The sequence below is a fragment of the Molothrus ater genome, chromosome 1 (assembly GCF_012460135.2).
Source record: "Molothrus ater isolate BHLD 08-10-18 breed brown headed cowbird chromosome 1, BPBGC_Mater_1.1, whole genome shotgun sequence".
Lineage (NCBI taxonomy): Eukaryota > Metazoa > Chordata > Aves > Passeriformes > Icteridae > Molothrus > Molothrus ater.
The window spans coordinates 143,964,328-143,984,796 of record NC_050478.2 but is presented as its reverse complement, the minus strand read 5'-3'; the positions used below and the strand labels follow the sequence as shown (position 1 = coordinate 143,984,796).

General features: G+C 39.0%; 1 protein-coding gene across 6 annotated transcripts in view; it reads left to right on the top strand.

Annotated features, from left to right (window-relative positions):
• The window catches only part of ASAP1 (ArfGAP with SH3 domain, ankyrin repeat and PH domain 1), a 123,030-nt gene that overhangs the window by 87,137 nt on the left and 15,424 nt on the right, over positions 1–20,469 (top strand). For 4 of the 6 annotated variants that reach the window (XM_036379018.2, XM_036379016.2, XM_054517434.1 and 1 more), the window contains 6 exons: positions 2,055–2,140; positions 3,661–3,776; positions 5,998–6,065; positions 8,492–8,599; positions 9,940–10,168; positions 19,462–19,623. In XM_036379018.2, coding sequence (XP_036234911.1) covers positions 2,055–2,140; positions 3,661–3,776; positions 5,998–6,065; positions 8,492–8,599; positions 9,940–10,168; positions 19,462–19,623 — 769 coding nt within the window. The remainder of the gene's footprint in view (positions 1–2,054; positions 2,141–3,660; positions 3,777–5,997; positions 6,066–8,491; positions 8,600–9,939; positions 10,169–19,461; positions 19,624–20,469) is intronic. The other 2 variants (XM_036379022.2, XM_036379021.2) reach the window with 1 other exon arrangement.

Genomic DNA, 20,469 nt, shown 5'->3' with positions numbered 1-20,469 from the left:
TAGCCCAGAGTCACCTGGTACCACATACAATATCATGCCTGCTTTTCAAATAGTGGCTGGAGGAACACATTACTGAATGTCTGCAAGTCTCTGTTTACTGTAGACAAGGAAAGAATAAATCTGATGACTTCATAGCTTCCTATGAGACATTTACAGAAATACAATTTCTTTCAACCTGGAAGATTCCTTTGTGTGTGTGTATCAAGATATGAGTACTTGATCTTCCTTCTGAAATCAGTTCACAGTTTTTGGAAAAATCAGTCCAGGTTGACCTCAGTTAGCCATGGACAAATGTTAATCATGAGCAAAGTAACCCGTTTTTATTGATAATTGATGCCATGTAACCACTTGCTTAGCTGGAGACATGTCAGAGAAAGTTTTCAACAAGTTGTGTGAAAATAGTTAAGTTGGCAAAGGACACAGTGCCTGTCTGTGTTCAGTGAAAGGGATGAGTTCAGTATAGTCTCAGCACCTGAGCTATCACAGAGTGTTTATCATGGAAACACATTACAAATTCTCTGACTGCAAGGTCAGCTTTCTGTATTTCTCATCCACAGCAGTTTCCACAGAATTAGCTCCTCAGTCTTCCCAGCTGTTACAGGCTGTGATGTCTAGAAAGGTATGAGCACCAATTGAAATGTGGTTTGCAGTTAGGACATTTGTAGCAACATTCTCCTCTGTAAATTTGCTGAGGTTTAATAAAATAATATATTTTTTAATTAGGACTTCGATTCTAAGTATATATACTGTAATATGCTTTTTAATTGTCTTTTATGATCAATGGGAGTTAATCTAAATTTAGATTTCATTAACTTCTCATGCAACTTTTAAATGGAAATAAATAGCATTTCTGTTTCTCTTTCAATTGATTAATGCATGTGATATGTATAGAAGATAAAGTATGATTCAATTCAAGTTAGACAAGGAGAAACCCTCTATATGGGGGCAATGCCCCATGCACCAGCTTTGTGCTGGGAACCACCAAGCTCTGCCTAGAGAAACCTGGGGGTCCTGAGGGACACCAAGGTGAACATGGGCCAGCAGGGTGCCCTTGTGGCAGAGGTGACAGTGGGGACACATTGCCATCATGTGAAGGGCAGTGATCCTTCCCTCTACTCAGCACTGGTGAAGCCACAGCTGCAGTGCTGTGCCCAGATCTGGGCTCCCCACAGCAGGAGTGACTTGGACATGCTGGGGAGAATGCAGGGAAGGGCCACAGATGTGTCTGGGAGTCTGGAGCACCTGGAAGGGCTCAGAGATCTGGGGCTGTTCAGCTGTGAGGAGGCTCAGGGAAATCTCATCATTGGATGGAAATACCTGCAGGGAGGGTGGAAAGAAGGTGGAGCCCAGTGGTGCCCAGTGATGGGACCAGAGGCACTGGCGCAGACTGGAGCACAGGAGGTGCCCTCTGAACGTCAGGAAACCCTTTTGTATTGTGAGAATGATCAAACACTGGCACAGGCTGCCCAGGGATATGGAATCTCTGTCCTTGGAGATATTCCAGAGCCATCTGGACGTGGTCCTGGGAAACTGATCCTCAGTGGTCCTGCTTGGGCAGAGAGATTGGTCTACATGACTTTCACAGGTCCTTTCCAACTTCAACTGTCCTGCAAATCTGTAAGAATTTTAATGTATGTGGGACTGTGATTTTTGTGATGCTGTTTTTGTAGGAAATACTGTTGTGACTTTGCTTGGTGCTCACCAGGCTGTTGTCAAGTAACAAATACTGCAAACTTATGCAGTATTCCTTGACAGGATCCCTTTCAGTTACTGGTAGCTAAAATGGTTAAAGACTCCTCAAGGTTGTTCCATCCAGCTGGGAAAAGTGAAAATTGGGTTTAGGAAAGCTGAGATCTCAGAAGTGTAATGCCATTTTCCTTTGAAGCACGTGGTGTCTTTTAGAGATGAAAAGACAGTAATGGTTTTCATCATAATTTCCTAATATTTTTCTTTTGAAAGTCTTGTAAAGAGTGAAGGAGATGTATCTCATAGGTCTGATATACAAGCTCTGCAGAAATAAGACAGAAATCTAACTTCTCTTTGCATGTGTTTAGGAGCCAGGTGAAACAGCACTTCATTTAGCAGTCCGGACTGCTGACCAAACCTCTCTCCATCTGGTTGACTTCCTTGTACAAAACTGGTATGGATTGCTGACTTTTCATTCAATTGTACATGACAGTTGTGCATGTTCAGAGTTATCCTGGCAGTGCCTTGGATGGTGTTTGCTCATCACTTACAGTCTTTCTCCTTAGATATGTTTCAAAGGAGAATAGTTTAGTGCCTTTGAGTTGACCTTTGTGCTCCTGAGCAGTAGGGAGAGGGAAAGATGTGTAGATTAAAAGCATTGAAAGCAGTTACCTAAAAATTGGATGAAAGGAAAAAGTCTGTAGTGCATGAGAGAACCTTGATTTAGAGCACATGACAACATGAAGCCATGCAAACAAATAGTTCAGGTACAGGAGGGATGGCAGGTAAATGTTCCAAATACAGGACATGTGCAAAGGAACTGTAAGAGTAGAAAACAAGGATCATTCTCAGAAAATTATGGACAGATGCTAGATTGACCTTGAAAAAGGTGTTCCAATAGCTAATAAACTGTATTAAAGCTATTGAGAGCATAAACTTAATTAGTAATTTTCAGCATCTAGTTTACTGGCTGAGTTGTTCTTTGTTGTCAAGGGATGTGTTCATAGAAGTAAAAAACCTTCACGAAAAGTGTGAGTGCTGATTATAGGAGAGTGTTATTAAAGTAACAAATGAAAAATAACATTGCAATATTTCAAGCTGTTTGAGATCATAATTTGAAAAATGTTTTAGAAGCCCAAATTACTATTTTCACCTTTATTAAAGGTTTTTTTTTATTTTGGATGATTATTTAGATGAAGCTTCCTAATTTCTTCAGACACCTATAACTGTGTGTGTGTTTCTGTGTTTCTGTCTGCTGTGTGGTTTTTTATGGCAGTCTCAAATTTAAGAGCATCTTTACAACCCTTTGGGCTCTTACTGTCGAATATGGGTAACACTGGGAAAAGCTGTCATCTCCTGAGCTTTGCTTTCCTGGTTTATGAAAATATTTTATTGTTCCCAAAATGTCAGTAACCTGGTTTGAAAACCTGGGTTTAGAAGTTGAAAACTGGAGGAAGTAGAGGTTTTAAAAAGCCCTGTGAGCCCCTTTGCATGTCTGTTCTTTCCCTAAGTCAATGTGTTGTCCTTACATTCCTTCTTACAACTCTTTTGTTCATTCTCACAGCTGCCCTCTTGATAGTTCCTTGACTGCATGGGATTTAGTAACCTATTTTAACTGTATCAGAATTATTCAGATATTTCTGTTGGGCTAATTTAGCATGTTTGAAAAAAGAATTACAGTGAAGTGGTAACTGGCATGACCTTAGAGAGGTCTGAGTCTCTGAGTTTCACATCTTTAATTTTTTGAATGAACATCTGTAGATTTGCAGTCCTTCTCAATCACAACTCAGATATTTCCAGTGTCCTTGGAAGAATTCTTAATAGTCTTTGAAAGTAATGTTTGATTTAATTTCTTTTTTTGCCCTACTTCATATTTGTCCAGTAAAGTTTTTATTTCTATGGATGCTAGATCTGAAATGAATAGCACAGCTACTATACTCTTCTTGATTGTTTGTTCGTTTTTATTTTTTTTAGTGGAAACCTGGACAAACAAACAGCACTGGGTAATACAGTTCTACACTACTGCAGTATATATAATAAGCCTGAGTGTTTGAAATTGCTTTTGAGGGGGAAGCCAACTATTGATTTAGGTGAGTTCATTATTTAAAACCAGGAAATACAGATTTCCTAAAATTTCTTCCCATTATTTTAGCCACTTTTGTTTATTTCTCTCTGGTAAGTAAACTTCTAAAATAAAACTGTGGTAGAAAGATGAAGACTTTGTCAACAGCAAGCATAAAGGAAACATTCAGTTTCCTAAGAAATTGAATTCTTAGAAGATAATAGTGACAAAAATTTCTAATATGAAATACTAATGGCAAACCCTAAGCAGAGTTCCAAGTTCTGTTTCTGACCCATTTTAAACTGCTAGGAATTTAGGTTCATTGTTTATGCTAGAACTTAAATGTCTAATTCCACTCTTTGGTACGTGGGCTTCATGTGCACAGCACTTAATTCTTCTGTTGATATCAATGGCAGCTGGAGCTGTGGTTTCATCCAGCACACCCCAGCCAACACTGCCACTGATTAGGGAGGGGAGACCATCCAGAGAACAAGAGATTATCCTGACTGAGCAAACAGAGATTCTATTTTCAGTTAAACTTTTGGCATGCCATTATGACAAATGAACTGATACAGGTACAGCAAGTCTTACTCCTGTCTCACAGGTAGGTGCAAAGAGAAGCTGAGAGGCAGCTGAGAAAGCTGATCCCATTTTTCCTGAGTTAGGAAGGCATCCCATTAATCCAGCTGGTTTAGGCCCAGGAGTTAAATGTAATTAGCATGTCTGTAAAACATTTACATTCAGTCAGTTAGTGGTATAGGACAGAAGTTTTTTTAACAGCTGATGCAAACCTGACTTTATTTCTCCCTTTTTCTTCATCACCATTACTTTCCTCCACTGCCTGGTAAAGAACTGCTGTATAAATTGAAGTTCAAAGTTTAGTGGCAGAAGTCACTGGTTTCCTTTGCCTTTTTATAGGCCTTTAGAATATATTCCAATATTATCACAAATCAGAGAATTTAATGTGACCATTTTTGGCAGTTACAATGGGAAAGCCATCTGAACAAATTAAAGTCCTTCATTGGTCCTTCCATTGAACTTTCTCCTAGGCAGATGCCAGAGGAGTGTTCACACCTTTTTGGTGCCTTGTTTTTTGAGGGTTTTTTTTTGTGGGAAAGAGGGTGTTGTGGTCTTTTTGTTGTTTTTTTGGTGTGATCTCACATAGAATTTGAGTGATCTCACAGAAACCCTAAAATAAAAGGTGTATACTTAAAAGTTGAAAGTTTGGAATTTTTGAAGTCCTTTAGCTGTCTGGGTGTTAACTTCACATCAGAAGTACTATGTTTTCATTCCTTTTCATATTGAACCATCTCTGGTAGATCTTTCCATAGGTAAATCTTTCTTTTAGGGATCTGAATTCTTTCAAAGTCACAGGCCTTTCTACAGGACTGCTTTGTAAATACTAGTATTCCTACCTGGCATTCTCTGTGTAATATTTGACACTGATATTATAGATCTCAGTTTGATCCTTTTCAGTTCCTGATCACAGAAATGCTTTACAATCTGGATGTGCTGTGGAGCATTCTCTGTTCCAACTCCATGGCATTTACTGATGTACTGTGAGAATACATTTTACCTAGAGTTTATCCACATCAGATGTGGGAGTTGTTTTTGTTTACTGAGACTTGCTACTGAGCATCTGGGAAGGATTCCATTAGATGCTGTGCCTGAGGACTCCCAGCAGCCTCAGTTATCACCTTCTTTCTTACCAGGTGTTATTTTAAATTGTAAACTATTTTATAGCTTTGATAAAGATAGAAAGTTTTAAATTTATTTTTGTTCAAATGTCTTCGAATTAAGGCTTCAAGCCTCTACATATTAATGGAAGTAGAATCTGCTTGGATCAACATTTAGCCTTTTTTTTTTCTTTTTTTTAAGTCTTAGAATTAGTTTTCTTTTTTGCGCTATTTTACCCTGCCTGCTTGCTTCTCTTGCTTATTCAGGTAAGAATTTTATTGGCAAAGGCATTGAGTGGAGATTGAGGTGACTAAATTTCTTTATATTCTCTACTAGGATGATAGGAGGGATTTGGGAACTGTTGCAGCAGATGCTGCTGTTCAGAAAGAACCTGATGAGACATGAAATGCATGAGCACTTGGAGTGGAATCTTAAAGAGCTGCAGCTGCTATAGAGTAAACAGACATTTTTGATCACTTTTAGAAGTTACTGTGTTACCAGCAGTGAAATTCAATAAATTGTTTCTTAAGACATCTAAAGAATTGCTTTTTTTTGTATTGTTAATTTTGTAGTAAACCAAGCTGGAGAGACAGCTCTGGACACAGCAAAGAGACTGAAAGCTGTCCAGTGTGAGGAACTGGTAAGAACCAAGCCTGGGGGCAAAGGGGAATGTTTGCTTCTTTAAAAATGTGAATTACTTCATACGTCATTACCATTGCATCTCACACAATGTGGTATTGCTGCCAGCTGGCTGTCTGTTGATCTGAAGGCCCTATCACAGGTGATTGTTTCTTACCTAAAACACAACAGTAATTTTATTTGTAACAGTTTAAGAAAAAGATCTTTCTTCTACTGGCAGTATTAGTTATTTTAACCAGTGTATTTGAAGACCATAAGTACCAGAGGGTCAGATGTGTCAATAAATACATAAGTCAAGGAGATTTGAGCTTCATTAACTCAAAAGTTCTTCTTAAAGGCTTTTATATCAGGAGTACTAAACAACCACTGTAATTTTAAAACTGTCAAGACCTTTTAGGTTGGGATCTTTGTTTGTCTTCTTCTGCTATGGCTTTTTTCAGATTATTTAACAGAACAGATAGTTCAGAGATGGTGAAAGTCTTTTTATAAGGAGAATTGAAACAACTTAAAATTACCCTCCTGAAAGGAGGAAGAAGCTTAAGTGTAATGTCTGGAAGCTGAAGTATAAAAAGATGTAGAACACCAGCTTCTGTGGGACTTTGTCCCTCTACTGAGCATGATCAAAGCAAAGACCTCCTGGAATTTTGAGAATGTGTGAGGGATGTTAACAGACACCACTCAAAAAGATTATTGGTGTTCAAGAAATAAAGGTGTTAAGGATTTTCCCAGGTACTCCTCTGAAGCATTTAGCCAGGAGTAAGGATTTTACATCAGACCAGCAAGATTGTTTGTTCTTGGTCCTCTAAGGTGCCACCAGTCTGCATTTAGTAGGCAAGTGAATTTAATAACTGTCAAGGCATTAAAAAGTCTAGTAGTGTGGTAGTTTCACATTTAAGACAAAACCAGGACAATTTACAAAACACTTGCCACTTATTTCAATTTCTTCTTTTTTCTGATTTGATGATATGAGGATATCTACTTCTGCTCTGCAGCTGGTAATTTTAATACCTTTCCTGTGACAACTGAAAGTTCTTGTCATGAATTAATTATTGAATAATCAAAAGACCTTGTCCTTCCCAAATCAAAGAAATTTTCCATGTTTCTGGGGATGCAAGTCAGCATTTTGCTATGGTTGCTGAGGTGGGACTAATTTCTCAGTTAATGCCATGTCTGCTGTGTAAGTAGGTGCTGTTTCCAGTGGTTTGAGTACTCTGTCAGCTGGATCAAGCCAGATCACCTGTGCAGCACACAGTGGGGATGGATTGCTTTTTTCTTTATAGCATCCCTTTTCAAAAGTTACATCTGCCATTAATGTGGACCAACTGGCTGTGTTACAGAACAAACAATCAAGTGGATGTTATCAGTGAGCTTATCTAGCAGTTAATCATTTAGTTATAGTGATCCAAATTCCATGAATACCTCAGATTATTTCACTTAACTCTCATAGAGCATTTAGAGCATTTATGCCTTTTTTTTTAATTTTTAAAGAGGAAAATATTTCTGCATTTTTTTCCAAAACCAGCAATGAGTTAAGAGTGAAAAAGAAACATGAATGAGCATACTGTTTGCTGTGGGCAGTAAAAAAGTACAAGGTAAATAACTAGGTGTTTGCATTATGATAGCTGTACTGAACTCATTTCTGTTGCATAACTGGAGTCTTGACTGTGTAATTAAATTCAGTTTCAACTCAAGTGCGTTCATGAATACTTACATAACAGGTTGGAAATACTGTCTTTATTCCAAGTTTTATTTCAGGAAGATGGTTAAAGGCACTCCTGAATCAACTACCAAGTAGACTACACTTTAAAGGATGTGAAGGACTAAATAATGATGGAAGATCTAGGCATTGAAAAGGAGAATTTATCTCCTCAGAATAACCATTAACTGCTCTATTAGGTTTTTTTGCTGATCATTGAGGTAGTTTTTTTAAAAGAATGTGAAACACATTATTTGTACTGGCAAAGTCAAGGAATTTCATGCTTAAGACATACTGGCCTCATCCAGGGAGAGACAGAAGTAAAATATCTAAATGAAGAGTAAATATCTTTTCATTTGATTTGAGTGCAAGAATTGTGATTTTGATGGGGTGGCAGCTGTATGTACCAAAATTTATAAATAGGTTTTGCTTTTCCTTTTTGGAAAGGAGGGGTCCAGATAAATTCTGCTTTTGTGCATATACCTTCTCTTCGTGTTATCTTTTCAAATGCTTGTCAAACATGGTGACTCCTGCCCATTTTGAGAAAATCTTTCCTTTTTGCCTTTTACCTATTTTTCTGTACCTCAAACAAATGAAGGATGTTTGTATGATTACCCTGGAATAATTTTAAACTTCTAAATCTTCCAGTTTATTTCTTGCCATTACAAAACCAACTTTGTTAACACCAAAAGAACAGCAAGTATTTTAACAAGACTTTTTATTTCTCTCAGCTTTCTCAAGCCAAGGCAGGGAAGCTGAACCCACACGTGCACGTGGAGTACGAGTGGAATCTTCGGCAGGAAGAGATTGATGAGAGTGACGATGACTTGGACGATAAGGTGAGTGTGAGTTACCGATACAGCCTTGCGCAACAACTGTCAGCAGCGCTGCTCCCTGGAAATCACTGCTAATTAGAGACCCACCTCAGCCTTCCCTTCCTTACAGATATTTTGGGGGGAAAAAAACTAATTCTGAGGCCTGTGTTAAAGACTGCCTAAGTGCTTTTTGAATATACTTTGTCAACCTAGTTATTATGGGCTGTTTCAGAAGTTTGACTTTGACAAGACATACAGTATAATATCAGCAAATCTGTACTACTTTGTTGCTTTATCCTCTTCAGAATTCTAAGCTGTTAAATTTAGCTGGAGGAAATCCAAAGCTTACATACTTAATTTTTTCCATAAATTAATTAAAAACCTAGTTATTGAATAAATAACTCTTATTTTTCACAAACCATGCTGTGCTATTTAATCCTTTTTTTTTTTTTTTAAGAAGTAATGGAAAGGCAAAACTTGAGGGCATAGAATAATTGCCATCCTACAGCATGTGAAAAATTAGCCTCAGTGTCCTACTTTAGCAAGTCAGTTAATTACTGTGTGCTCTATTTCTGCAATAAATGCGAATACACCTCTCCTATTTTATATGAGTGCCGCAGAAAGAAGTGTGGACAACTTCTCATTTTCTGTGACACTTGGGACTGAAAAATTCAGAAACCAAAGTAATTTGCATGTCCTCAAGGACAGCAGAGAACAAAATAATCATCTGTGTGAGGAGCCTCTGGAGGATGAGAGATGCTGTGCTGGAGATAATAACCTGAACCAGAGCTGCAGGGAAACAGATCGTGCTCCATATGCACCCATTAACGTACAGCAGGCAAAAACTAATGTGTAAAATTTCTTCAAAGAGCAATTAGATGTGTTTAAAAAGAGCTGTATCATGGATATTATATTGCTAGTTCAGGGACCAAATAAATCTGATCTGTCAAAAGTGTTTGCTCATCTTTACTAGGCAACAGTGGGGTGATATACTTGATATTTGAGGATAATTGTCTAGTCTGAGTAATGTGCTATATTCCCTGAAAATTACTCTTAAATTCTAAAACTTGCCAGGCTTTTATTGGCATTTTATTTAGTACATTATTAGTGTGTATTTCCTGCTTTAACATTAAATCTAATTTTGTGTTCATGATGATTTGTTGATGGTGCAATCTTAATTTTCATTTAGAAGAGAGGGCCTTTCAGGTTGAATCCCTGAAAAAGGGACGAGTGGGGGTTTATTTGTCCAACAAAGAAAAAAACTCATGTTCACTAAATTATGTTCTGGTATGCTATTTTCCAAACATACTAACTATAATTAGTGTTTAGACAGCTGTATCATATCTTTGTTTTTCTATTCACAGCCTAGTCCTATAAAAAAGGAAAGATCTCCAAGACCCCAAAGCTTTTGTCACTCCTCAAGCATTTCTCCCCAAGACAAACTGACTCACCCTTCATTTAGCACTCCCAGAGACAAGCAAAGACTCTCCTATGGAGCCTTTACCAACCAGATCTTTGCTTCTGCAAGCACAGACTCACCCACCTCTCCAACGTCTGATGCTCCTCCTCTTCCTCCCAGAAATGCTGGCAAAGGTAAGTAAGTCTCTCTCCAAACCACACTTGCAAGCAGTGATTTTGACACTGTTGCCCTTCCTTTAACCAAGGACATTGCAATTTTTCAAGGTACAGCATGTTCTTATTGATGCAGTTGTGTGGTACAATGCCTGTTCTAAACTTTAAAGACCTGGGGGACACTTTGTATTAGACTCATTCATAACACTGAACATGAATGGGTGAGGAATAAGCGAGTACTCTGCTAAATTAAAGTAACTTAATTTTATGAGACTTGCAGCTGCAGTAGATTGTGATGGTTTGACCTAGATATCTCCAATCTTCAAGTTTGGAAGATATTTTTATGGAACAAAACTTTTTGCTGTATTATAATTTGTGCAGATCTACTTTTTAGGACAAAGAAAGCTTTAATTCCTTTTTACATGTTTAATTTAGAAATTGATAAATCGTGTTTTTACAGTAGACTTGTTCAAGAAATCTTTAGTTGTGATGAGGGTTACATTACAGTACAGTTTAACACTTCAGCAGTTATGCTGCTGCTCCCTTTTGTTAGCACTGCTTCATTTCTCACCTGGTAATTGACTTTGTTTAGGAAAAATGCAGAGATGCTCTCACCAATATGTGAAAGAGTAAAAGGGACAGGACAGTGTTGGCATCATGGTTCAGATGCTGTGCTTAAGCACTACTGTTCTATCAGTCTTTGTCATGTACTGGCAACTTTCAAATGGATCCCTTGGCTCTCTTTTAAACAGGTTTGTTTCCCATTATGAAGCAGTGATTTTGCCAGGGTTTGCATTTTTCACATGAGATTTTGTAATCCATGTTTCCCTGGGGATTCAGTTGTATTCCTTGCAACTTTACTGTGTTGACCTGATTGTTGGCATTACAAGATTCTACTTTTTCCTTCCAGTCTCCCATCCCTTTTACATGCTCACAGTCTGCTATGGATTTTTCACTGCAAACACAATATGTACTGGCTTAGATGTTCCTTCATGGACTAGGATAACTTTTTTTATTGTCATAAAGTGGCAAGACTTGGAAATTAATCATGCATCCCATTTCATGAAGAAGGTTAATGAGGTTGTGTCTGGTATCTGTACACACTGCTTAGTATGTTGTCAGCTTTCAACACATTTTAATGAACTTTATTTCTTTGTCAGTATATAGTGGAGCTCTCCTACAGACTCATCTAGAAAATTGTCTTTTTCTCCAGGAAGGGGAATATTTATGTTTATATTTCATTCTAAGTATGTATTTTGGTTTTTGAAATGTTAGGCATTTTCCCAGTTGTTCCTAAACAAGGAATCAACACAGCTCCAAAGCTACTCAGAAAGAATTGAGGCGTTGAGTTTTCATGTGTTTTCATGTCAGATGTTATGCAAAGAAATCCTTATTTATATCACAATGAAATAATATATAATATCAGAAAATTGCCTTCTAATGTAACATTAACTGCTTCATCAGATGGAAAATGTCAGATTCACAGGGTAAGTCAGAGAGGTTGAATGGAACTGCTGTTACATTAAAGTCACTATGCTTCTCTGCTTCAAACATGCTGAAATTCTACAGTCTCTAAGTCATGCTGGAGTGGAGTTTTGGTTGATATCCACTCAACAATACTATGAAATTAGAAACTTCTGTTGTATACATGCCTGTGTTAAAAGTTGGGGGAAAAAAGTAACAAATGCATAGGACAATTCATCAGTGTGGAAAGATTGCTCTAGTTGCATCATTTTCAATACACTTATGGTTCATTTAAACTGTGCTGCTCCTTGTTATCTCCCCTCTTCCAGCTCTCAGATTATTTAAAAGAAAATGAAGCAGAGACTCTTCACTTCCATATAAAAACATTGACACTTCAGGTGTTGACACATCTGAATTTTGAGACAATAAATTTTCTTTCAGTAGGAAAACATAAACCTGTATATTTTTCTCCTCTTTTGGATGAGTAATAATATTTATCCCTTCATTGAAGTTTACACAGCCTTACTTGTCAGATGTGTGTTTTTGTTTAGAAAGTTCATTTGAATATCTTGTGTTTAAGATTATATGAAAACACAGCGTTACTTTTTTCACTAAGCTCCCTAAACAGCAGGAGTAACAAAAGCACTGAATCTGTATTTAAATTTAGGCTTACTTTCTGTCAGAAAACAATCTGATCTTTGTCCCTGTGCTGCTGTGAGGCCCTGGTGGATAGCATGGGCCCCTGCTAGGACATGGAGCCTTCAGGGAAGGGATAGCAGGTGCATCTGCATTTTAGAAGGAGGCAGACAATTTTTAAGTTTCATAAGTTTTTCATCCTTTGGGACATGCAGATGAAATTGTCTTTCCAAAACTTGTTTTATTTTTAAGAAAACCCCTTCCCTGTAGCCCTCTGTTTCATTGCCCATTGAAGTTGTGGGTAGCAAAGCTCTGTGGAGTTCCTGAGTGATCAGGAAGCCATCCCCTGAACTTTTGCTGGGGAGAGGAGGGAAGTTTAAAGTGATTTACATAAGGCACATCACTCTTGCTCATGGTTTTCAGTGGACATGCTGGCTAAAAAATAATTTTATAGGTACAATAGTTGGAGGAGGGGATATGGGGAGGTTTTCAATTTCTCCTCACATCATTGTAACTTATGTCCAGATTTTTTATTTGATAACTTTTCAAAATATTCCTAAAAATGCTGGAACCTTCATTTATTTTTCTCCACACAGTCTCATTTGTGGATACATCTTACTTGCTGTTATCTCTGCTATAGATTTAAGTAATCCTAACAGAATGAAAAGTACAGAAGGAGTGCAGTGGCTGCCTGAGCCACTAAGCCAACCACTCTGTGCCTTTTTCAATAGTTTATCTAAGCTTATTTAGGATCAGCTTACTTCTGTTCTCAGTCAAATCTTTAGCCTGTATTATTCTCAAAATCATCTTTTTTATTTTTCTTTTCAACTTATACCTGCGTTATGGCTCCAGACATCTAGCAGGTCTTCTGCCTATTGTTTTACAAAAAGCTTTCAAAAAAAAAATCAATATTTAAGTAATTCCGTGACTTGCCTCAGTAGCTAAATAAAGTTTTGCACAACCTTCATTGCCAATCCAATGTAGGGGTAATGTTGCTAACTAGCTTTGGAGGAGTGTTAGGCAGTCTAATCCAGGTTTCCCTCACTTCAGCTGAAAGCTAATTGATTTTTGTGGTTCTGCCTGTTTATCCCAGGTGAGCATGGAGGTCAGGGATAAATTCTGTATCATGAAGTTAATTTGGATCTTCAACACCTACAAGGCTGCATAGTTTCATTGTCTCAGCTCTGACATGAGGTACCTAAACCCAAAGGCACTTTCCTTCGTGGTTCCAGTGCAGTGTTACTGCAGACACAGTCACATCATCTGCTCCTTCACTACATCAGACTCAATTTCTAACCAAATTAGTTTATTTGAATTCACTAGTAACTTCTAGAAGTTGTCTGACTGCCTTGCACACAGGATGAGGAATCTTCTTGGGCTCACTAAGTTGTGCCTGTACCAGCATTGCCCTTTGGCTTTGGAGGTGTTTCTGTGGCTGGTGGCTGTGTCAAGGTCCTGGAAAAGGACGGAAATCCTACAGGTCTCCATGTATGGGGTGTTACACTAAACAAACCAATTTTAACTTATCTGATTGAAGAATACTTTCATTCTGCTGGGGTTCAAGTTATCCTTTCATCACAACTAACTCTTCTGGGTACCTTTGCTGTTTAAATCAGATTTCTGAAATACGACTGGCTGGAAGTGTCGGGACAGCAGTAAAATTTGCTGTTTCTAGTGGAAATACCACATCAAAGAATCCTTTGGTCCTAGGTTGTTTTTTTTCCTGATTGTATCATACTGTGGCATAGCAGGCATTACACAGTCTCAACTCATTTGAAGTTCTTAATTTATGGCACAAATGTATTTATTCTCATTTCCATTACCTCAGCCTTTGAGGTGATCCTGTTTCTTCTGAATGTTTGCAGGATTCTACACTTCTCTTGCATATACTTGGAGACATTTTTTAAATATTCTTATAACTGTGTTGCACATTGTGATTAAATAACGCTACTTATTCCACTATGACTTTGTATTTTTTAATACCATAATAGGAAGGACAGACTAGCTGATGACTTCTGGTTTCATGGGCTCTTCTATTTCGGAATCAACCCAAAACACAAAATCTTTAGTATTACTTTTATCTTTTCTTTTCAAACTGAACCTTTTTTTAAGCATTAATTATCTAATGTACTTCAAATACTAATGTTGAATCAATGTATATTCTTAGCTTTCTTATTCAGAGTGATCATGATCATTTTGTCTTTTATTATGCTCTTATTTTCAGTGCTGAAAATATATGATATTAGGTAAGAATAACTGAAAAAGCTTTTAGTAATATCTATGCAATAAGTCACTCATGAGAAATTTAAAAATAAGGATAGCAACGCTTGTTAATGAAAATACTGTTTTTAATTTAAGTTACTTTCCTTTGCAGTGTCCATTGTACCATTAGCAGGAATTCTGTGTTTTCCCCCTATGTCTCATTAAGTGGTAAAAAAAAAATTACACATATGAAGTTTTTACACTCTAAACCCACCATTTCTTGATTGAGTGGCAGCAGCTTTGCATGGTTTCACAAGTACACAAATGAATTGTTACTACACTAACTGCACAAACCCTAAAGGGCAATGTACTACTAATTGCACATCTTATCCAGTTATTTACCGTAGTACAATAATTTTGAGATTACTTGGTCTATTTACACATGAAAGCCTGATCTTTGTAATATGAAAAAGAGATAAAACATGATAACAGTTAATTCTTTAAGCATTTCCTTCCCAGTAACTGAGGAAAAGAAAGCCTGACAGAAGCAAAAGGAAAAACTTCTGGGTCAAGTTTTTTGGGGTTTTATTTTTGGTTTTTGCTTTTTTGCTTGTGTTAGGAAAATGTCCTTTACAAAATGTGAACTTCTGAACTATGTGACAAATCATGATTAAGGCATTCATTGGAGAGGAAATGACTGGCTCAATTGCTGCCTGGTTAAAATCACAAAGTACCTTCAATCTAGTAACTGCTCTGATAATTGCTTAAATATACCTAGCCTAGCCTTGTGTAATTGAGAATATCACACAGGAATTGTTTTGAGCTGCTGGTTTTACACATACATTTATATGAATATATGTGTAGATACACACAGACATGTGCAGTTGCTGGAGGTGAGCAGCCCTGGTCCCAGTACAGGGGCAACAGAGCCCAGCCCAGACCTGTGTGAAGGAACTCCTGGAGAGCACCACAAACAGTGCCAGGGCATGGTGTGGCACTTTGGATGGGAATTTGCATGGAATGGCATGCAGGAAGGGGTGTAACTCTGCCAGCCTAAGCAGGGAGCAATGGTATCTGCCACTGAGTTATCAGCACACATTGAAAGAGCTTTAAACTTGAGCTTTTTAGAAAGGGGAAAGGGACAAAACCAGGTTTGCTCAAGGTAACCCTAGGGCAGCACACCAGTGTTTGAGGGAGTGTGTGTGCCAGTGAGGGCCTTTGGGCTCATAAGACATAAGGCATGGAAATGCCTCCAGACACTCTCCTAGAAATCAGGGCTTCTCCCCCAAAAAGGTGTCAGGATCAATGTCCCAACTGAAGTGCATCCACACCCCTGCACCCAGCACAGGCAACAAACAGGAGGGGCTGGAAGCTGTTGTGCAGCAGGGAAACTGCAGCTCTGGGATGGCTCACAGAACTGGAGTGCTGTGATGGATGGACAGGAGGGACAGGCAGGAGAGAGAGGCTGTGGGGCAGCCCTGTGGGTTCGGGGCTGTTCTGAGTGCCTGAGCTGGATGATGGTGGCACTAGGGTCCAGTGTCTGCTGGCAGATGCGCTGGTGGGAATCTGTTAGAGAGCACCCACCCAGGATGGAGAGGCAGATGAGATGGAGATGCTTACCCTGTAAGCAGCTGGGAGAAGTCTCACAATTGCTGGCCCTTGTTCTCATGGCGCAGGAATGTCCAGGATGTGTCTGGAGTGAGTGGAAGAGAACTTTTTTACTCAGCTGGTGAGGGAGCCAGCAGGGGAAGGCCCCTGCTGGACCTGCTGCTCATGGAGACAGAAGGACTTGAGGGTGATGGAGGCTGTCTGGGGCACGGGGAATCACTAATTCTTGGACAAGTAAGAGGGGGAGATGAGCAGAACTGCCGCCTTGCCCCTCCAGGGGACAGACTTGAGCCTGTTTAGGAATCTGGCTGACAAGAGTCCCCTGGGAGACAGTCTAAAAGGAATCCAGAACATTCCTCAAGAAGGGAATCCCAAAAGTGCAGGAGCAGAGGTGTGGTTTAGGGGAGGACTTGGCAGTGTCTGACTCGATGATCTCAAAGGTCTTTCCCAACCTAAGTGACTCCATGATACAGTGTATTTTATAATCATTTTACAGACAGTTCATACATCATCAAGTCGTGTATTATTTCACCAGTTGTTTCCATAAAATGATTTTGATTCAAGCACTTTTCCTAGGTTTTCATTATTCAAAGCATGATGTCATTTTATACCTCTTTCTGAAATGACGTTTTGAAGTTTTCCTTTATTTTGTTTTTATTTGACCATAAGTTATTTTTGTATTTGAGCTATGTAATCATCAGTGTATGACACTTGTATTTGTATTTATTCCCTCTGTGAGTTTAATACAGAAACAAATGCTAGGAGTCTGAAAGTATGATTTGTAATACCTTAGACACCTTTTCCCTGTCACTTTTGTATGCCATGGGGACTTCTGAAAGCTGTGAAAGTATATTTTGCACCTCCTCAGTAAGGTCTGGATATGTATAACTAATGTGAAATCTAAAACATGCCATATAACCTAATTTAAGGGTTTTTTTTTTAATTCTACTACAGTTTATTTTTGTAGAGAAGATTTCTTCCTCTTATTGGCAATTAAAAGCACCAATTTCACTTCATGTCTGACGTGGAATTTTTGCAATAAGCGCACAACAATATTTCTATGCCTTTCCTGCCTTGTTTTTTCGCTCTGAGCCAGTTCTGGGCGGTTTGTGAGCGGCGGGCGCGGTGCGGTGGGCGCGGTGCAGTGCGCGCCGCCGCCGCCAGGGGGCGCTGGGACACGCGCACTACGAGGACAGGGGACAGACGGGGGGGACAGACAGGGGGACAGACGGTGCTGTGGGGACAGGGACAGGGGACAGACAGGGGGACAGACGGTGCTGGGACAGCACTGCTTCACGAGTTACCTCACTGTTAGCACCGGATATTGACTATTCCTGCCCCCTTGCCATTCCTAGATGCATTCCCATTACATCACGAATCAAATTTGATTCGTATTTCTGAAAAAAAAAAGAATTAGTAGTTTGCAGGAGTTTAAGGCATAATCAATCAAAATTTCGAATGGGAAAAGTTGGTTTTCTTTCAAAAACATCTCAATGCACAGTTTAAGTTGTCTTGCTTACTTAAGCTCAAGGAAGAAATTAAATTGACAAAGGGTGAGGATTCAAACTGGGGAACAATCATTAAATGCATTGGCATTTGACTTGTTGTCATTTAATGGCTTTGTGAACTTGGAAGCAAATTGAGAGGAACGGTTGCAAAATATATAATTTGATTTACAATAGTAACCAATTAATTAAGCCAGACCCAAAATCTCTGCTGGGCTTGTGGTTGAGAGATTCTCCTGCACAGCAGAAGGCCTTCCAGGATTGAATCTGGAAGAGAATAGATTGAATTATTGATTCTTCAGGGGCAGTTCTATTAAATTTTTCTTTTCTGTTTATAAGAAAGAGAGATCACCTGCTGAAAATATCTGACAGATTCATGCTTATAGAATCACTGAACTTATTTTGTGTTAAATGTTTCAGCTAAGGAATTTTAACAAATATTATTTCTTACTGATTTCAATATTTCTATAATATATAATAATTTGGGAAGGAGTGCAGGTATTGATCATTTCCAGGCTGCCTATAGAGAATATTCATAAAGGTTTTTGAAGAAGGCAGCTCCAGTTTTGTGTGCTGCATGGTAAGATATATGTTAAGTAACTAAATGAAGGTTTTGTCTCAAATGCTGTTCAAATAAGGTAGCTTTTCAAAATGAGGCAAGTTGGTTCTACAGTGCTAAAAAATAGACTGACAATAGACTTGAAATTTCAGGTATAAATAGACTTTGCTTTTAAAGTTTTATGTCGATTTTCTGCATTTATTTGGACTGATGGCAAAGCTGTCTGACGTGGAAACTTATTGCAAGTGAAGACTGCAGTGAAGTCTGAGTTGTTGGTTAGATTAAAACAAGACAAAACCAACAAACCCACAAACGAACGAAAAGCCCCTGGGGCTGTTCTGGGCTGCTGCAGAGCTGCTGCAGAAAGTGTTACAGGACATTTCTTGGGCAGTGGTGGCAGCTGACTCCAGCACTCGTCCCCTCACTGCCATCTGCACCCAGCTCTGCTTCCCTGAGCTTCTCGGTAGAGACCTTTGTGAAGGTCAATGCTGGAGCTGATTAGGAACAACTCTTGTCTTCCCACTGGGTTATTTTGTCTTTCAAGCTGTATCTGTTCCCATATTGTGTAAAACATGCATTGTGTTGAATGATACTTGTGCCAGCATTAAATCAGAGGGAAATAAAAGTATTTAAGGGTAGGGATGACTGCATAGGCTCTTACAAGCAATGCTACCATGAGATATCTAATCTCAGTCCCAGAAAGGACTTCTCTGATGTTTATTTTATTCATACCATGTACAACAATTTGCATTGCTTTTGGAATGCATAGTTTGATGTATTTGATCTACAGAAAAAAGAAAAAAGACTTAGAGAAAATCTTCTCAAGCTAAAAATCCTATTTTGAAAGTGAAAGGAAAATTTGTAGGCATATCTTTATTTCTTTCCTCCTGCCTTCCAGTTTATTAACAAAATTTGTGGGATGGTCTGGAGGGCTAAAAAATCTCCCCACATATTAGAGCATATAGAATGTACTTTTATTCTGGTATAAATTAACAGCAATTTTAATCCCATGTACTAAATATTACTTAATTTCAATATTTCATAATACTTTTTTTTTCTTGAACAACGCCTAAAATTAGAAATCTTGGCACGATTAATCCTGTATTTTTTAAACATAAGTACACATGTCATTCTATTGTCAAGTTGCTTATATTCCCACAGCTGAGATGGTTAAAAATGTGGTGGATGTGTCGTTTAATCTAAACAGTGTTCTTGGCATGGCTTGTCGTTTTATTTTAGTCTTTTGCTGCACTTCGCTGTGGGTCTGACTGTGAATTTTTCAGTGCTGCTTTGACGTTTATGCACATGTATTTGTAAGAAGGTTGTTTGTTATTTTGCAGGCCCACCTTCAACCCTCCCTCTAAGCACTCAAACCTCTAGTGGCAGCTCCACTCTTTCCAAGAAGAGACCACCTCCCCCACCCCCAGGACACAAAAGAACCCTCTCTGACCCACCAAGCCCACTACCTCATGGACCCCAGAATAAGGGCCCAATTCCTTGGGGTGAGTTTTGAAAATGCAAATCAAAAGGGCAGGGGAAAACCTTTATGATGGCTGATATATGATCTTTGGTTTCTTTTTACCTGGTGCTTGCTTTCCACTGATTGCAGCTTGATGTAATGTCAGCTCAGATAAATCAGCAGTTCCATCTCCTGTCACTGCCTCCCAGGCTGGGAGTCTCACTTGAGAAAGCTGAAAATCCTCCACGCTGCCCTGGGGCCCCTCCAGTGCCCTCCAGTGCCTCCCTGTCTCTGCCCCAGCTGCCCAGGCTGTGCCCTCACCCCAGCCCTTCAGCCACTGCTCTCCTCTGCCTCTGCCCCTGCTGCTGCTGCTGCTGCTGCTGCTGTGCCCAGCTCAGGAGCCAGGGATGCAGCTTTGGGGCGCCCAGAGCCCACCCACAGGGTCTGTGCAGGTCTCACAGCTGCCACAGGAGCTTCTTTCCTCTCCTCTCAAGTGTTCACACCTCGCTGGTGGGAATGTGTTGTCTTAGTTTGTATTTGCTTTTTGTGATGTTGTCTGTACATACACAAAGACTGAGAGGTTTGCATCCTGCTACCAGCAGAAGTTACACAGGAACAGTGCATTTTAATTTTTTTTTTACCAGGATATCTTTCTGACAGATGCTTTTTGGAAACTATTTTCCAGACTACTCAGATTCTTCCTCTTTTGAATAAACATTGCTCTATGCAGTCAAATTATCTTGGTAGCTGTAAATCTCAGGCCCATGTAATTTTCTTTGATTTTAGTTTTGGTGGCAGGATTTCCACAAATCTGTAAATTTTTAAACTGGAATCCAGTGCTTACATAGGTGCACCATCCATATATTACTTGTATTTTAAGAGAATCTTC